Genomic DNA, 3,748 nt, shown 5'->3' with positions numbered 1-3,748 from the left:
TCAGTCTCTCGCCCAGAGTGGTGGTGATTTTGAGTCTCGAGAGTCGCAGTCGAGTCTCGTTCTCCGAATATTTTATCGACTCGGATTCCGCGAAAAATTTGATTTGAAATCCATATTTTTTCGGCAAATCGTTGGAAATCGAAAATTCACCACCCCGGCAAACATACATAGCCTCCTAATTTAAAATCGAAATCTACTTTCCAATCAAATATTTCCATTTTTTTACGATTCTAGAATCGATTGTCGATTTGGGCCCAAATCGATTCTCCAAATCGATGAAAATTCACAGAATGAATTCTATTTAAAAAACGCAACCATGGCTTCATTGGTCAATTTTAATGAAAAAAATTGTATTGCGAAGTAAATCTAATTTTATATTCAGCTTTGGACACTGTTGGAAATAAACTTGTGGAATCGATTCCTGGAATCCTGAGGCTGAAAGCCACACACCTATCAACGGGATTTGGAATTGACTTTGATAATTGACGAATTGTCCAATCCAACACATTCTATAAAAAATTTCATTTGCAGTATTTAAAAAAAATCTTTTTAGCGGTCGACGGCTGGACGCACGGTCGCACCATAGCGCCAGTCGTACATAGCCTCAGGCAGACAGTCAGTCAAGACACTCAGGCACGACCACTCACGAGTGACGAGTCACGACTCCTCTGAGCCATCTCAGCCGGCTCTCAGACTCAGAGTCTCAGAGTCTCAGAGTCTCAGTGGAGACTGGAGAGCCTAAACGGTATTCATAAATTCTTCGCAAAAGGGCGCCAATCAGAAATATATTGAAGTTCGGAGCCCAATGAAGTTTGTGATTAATTTTATACATGGATTTTTAATTTATCAATATTTAAAACTACAGAATTCATCTCTTTGTGGTATAGGGTTTAGGGTTTCCAAAACATAGCGCCCTTAATAGTAAATACATAGAAAATGTCCGGCACACTGTAGGGCAAATACTAAATACAGTATACAGCCATACGCGTATAAATATTCTGCCTACGCAAGTTCCCTTCCTATTCCACTATAGCATTTCCGTTCTGTAGTATCTTGATCGTTATATTTGGTAACAGTGGTAGAACTATTTAATTACAGCCCAGACCAAACATGTGGCTAAAGTATTTTGCGATATGTGCTTTCATGTTGTCAATCTTCATTATAGGGCGTCAGGGCGGCTACAAAGATACGCGAATTGGTTCACTACAAGCTCTGTTTCAACAAGAACGAACTTATCAGTTTCCACCGGGTTTAAATGTATCGCCACTTGAATTCGTACCGTCTCTAGCCTTTCCCAATGAAGTCCTATCTTATGTTCTCATGCGACCATCGACCATTCCATTGCAAACTGAGCCCATTAATGCTCCGGTTCTGTTTCTAGCGTCTCCATCATCAGTCGGCATTGACGACATCGCAAAATATATAGCAACAGCTAACTCTGAGGCTGTCGTAATTCAAGAGTTTAAGCGCGTTTTGGAAGATCCTCAGCAGTTATATAGTAGTGAAAATACGGGGCTGACACCCGTGGTTCTGGATGTCGGTTCCAACTCGGGATTTTACTCACAACTGGCCGCTGTGATGGGTTATCAGGTGGTTGCCTTCGATCCACAGCCACAGTGTGCCATGTTTGTGTTAGGTGCCGCCAAGTTGAATGGGATAGACAGCAGACTCACAATCCTAAATGCCTTTGCTGGTTCAGGTGACGGGAGTATGGTGGGTCGTCGAACGGGATGCTGGGGTACATACCCAAACTACGGTCCTTGGGAGACGGGACAACAGGGAAAATTGATAGAGGTGCTCAGGAAATCTGGGATTGTGGAGGTGGGCATGGAGCGTGTACCACATATTGGTATAGACAAGGTGATGGACCCAGATAAGCACGTGGTGCCGCTGATGAAGGTTGATGTCGAGGGGTTCGAGGACGGTGTTTTCAGATCGATGAGGAAAATGCTGAGTGCTGGGAGGGTGCACAACATCGTATGCGAGTTGAACAAAAACGCATGGAAGAATTTCAACGTGACACATGAAGATGCGTGTGAAATGTTAACACACATGACAACCTTTGGATACAAGATCCACCTCGGCTTAGATGGCCCGCTGTTGTTCAGTCAAAAGTCCTGGGATATGCAACAACGCCCCTGTGCGGCAATGATGGCGTTGGGGTGGATATCTCAAGATATACTCATGGTTCTGGAAGACCCAAAGTTTTAGAGGGTTTAAAGTTCAAGTAGATAGTACCGAACTTGAAAATCCATCGCTGCTTGACACTGATATATACAGTGTGCCGTGATTTGGACTCAGTTGCACGATTTACATGAAGGAATGGTTGCTACACATGTCAGCATCCCTGATTGTATGCGTAAAGAATGACCTATCGTTTGCCAAACATAGGCCAAACCTCGTCAAATATTTAAGGTATTTAAGAGGAGACAAATGAGCACCTTTAGAGATGTAGGCGTTTAATAAGGACTTTCTTCAGTATATGTTTTCGGTGTGGAGACGAGTGAGGCGAATGCCGGGCTAGCCATGTGCCTGGGCTGTCGGCCTTCAGACCATAAGATCCCCAAGGATAAGAATTACGTTGCTTGTCTCGGATGTGTCGATAACGGGTACGTCTATGATACTTAACGCATTCAGATTCAATAGATACACTAGAGAGCCCCCAAACTAAGCCAACCACGCAGCACTTGGTAATAAGCGTGCGTCACCACGTTGCTACTAAACATATAGTGAGCGCGGGAAGGATCGAAGCGGTGGAGGTTTTTGACCGATACTCTGACTGATGATCGAGTGTGTATTGATCTTCTGCGGTTCGCAGTTGGATAGTGTGGAGCGCAATCTGCGATACTCTCAGCCACTACACTGCACAGCCATTGGTATGTGCCATTCGCTCTGGAAGTTACTTGCACTCAATGGTTCGCAGACAAGCAGTCAAGCGGCGCACACAAGTGGTGTTTTTAAACGACGCACACTTGCATTCAAGTGATAAATCGAAATGCAAGTGACAGTGTCACCAGAACTCGTCAATGCTGTATACGTCATGCCTCATTGAATTTATCTGCATATTGCAGAATCCGGCTTTGTTACGAGATGTGCTGCTATTGACCGTTCGTCTGGTAGTTATTTGCTGTTCACACGCTCCAAATAACTTCTAATAATCAATTGCACTGATGCACGCATTGTAGATGTACATGTGTATAGACGGGTATGAATCATCGCGATTTGATACAGACACATTCAGTAGCTACGATCATATCGATATTATTTAACCTATAGCTATACACTCTGGAATCATCTTTGTACGACACATTAAGTAGCTACGATCATATGTTGTTATTCAACCTATAGTCTAGAACTTACTGTAGAACCATCATAGTATAAAAGCTAACGTCCATATATATACAAACTTCAGAGAGCGCTTAATACGCCTCCCAAGTGTTTAAGCATGTGCACGTACGTATACATGATATAATATATATATATATATATATTTATGTATATATATATACATATATAAATATTATATAGATATATAGATATATATATATATATATATATATATATATATATATATATATATATATATATATATATATATATATATAAATCAATAAATATATATATTTATATATATATATATATGAATATATGATTTTGTTCATCAATAGCACTAAGCTTTGGCAGCCGCTGTAGATCCGCAGACATTGCTGGCATTCCTTCCATTTGGCCTCCAATTTATATAGCATTG

General features: G+C 41.4%; 1 protein-coding gene across 1 annotated transcript; it reads left to right on the top strand.

Moving 5' to 3' along the window:
- Positions 1–1,036: 1,036 nt before the first annotated feature.
- Positions 1,037–3,206, top strand: SARC_06919 (hypothetical protein). The gene has a single exon (XM_014299144.1). The coding sequence runs from the start codon at positions 1,111–1,113 to the stop codon at positions 2,209–2,211; it is 1,101 nt and encodes a 366-aa protein (XP_014154619.1). The 5' UTR covers positions 1,037–1,110; the 3' UTR covers positions 2,212–3,206.
- Positions 3,207–3,748: the final 542 nt, after the last annotated feature.

Source organism: Sphaeroforma arctica (genome assembly GCF_001186125.1).
Source record: "Sphaeroforma arctica JP610 unplaced genomic scaffold supercont1.520, whole genome shotgun sequence".
Lineage (NCBI taxonomy): Eukaryota > Ichthyosporea > Ichthyophonida > Sphaeroforma > Sphaeroforma arctica.
This window is presented reverse-complemented; position numbering and strand designations above follow the sequence as displayed.

What these genes read in the sequence shown, in the direction of transcription:
- SARC_06919 (XM_014299144.1), top strand. Translation starts at nt 1,111, where the DNA reads ATGTGGCTAAAGTATTTTGCGATATGTGCTTTCATGTTGTCAATCTTC.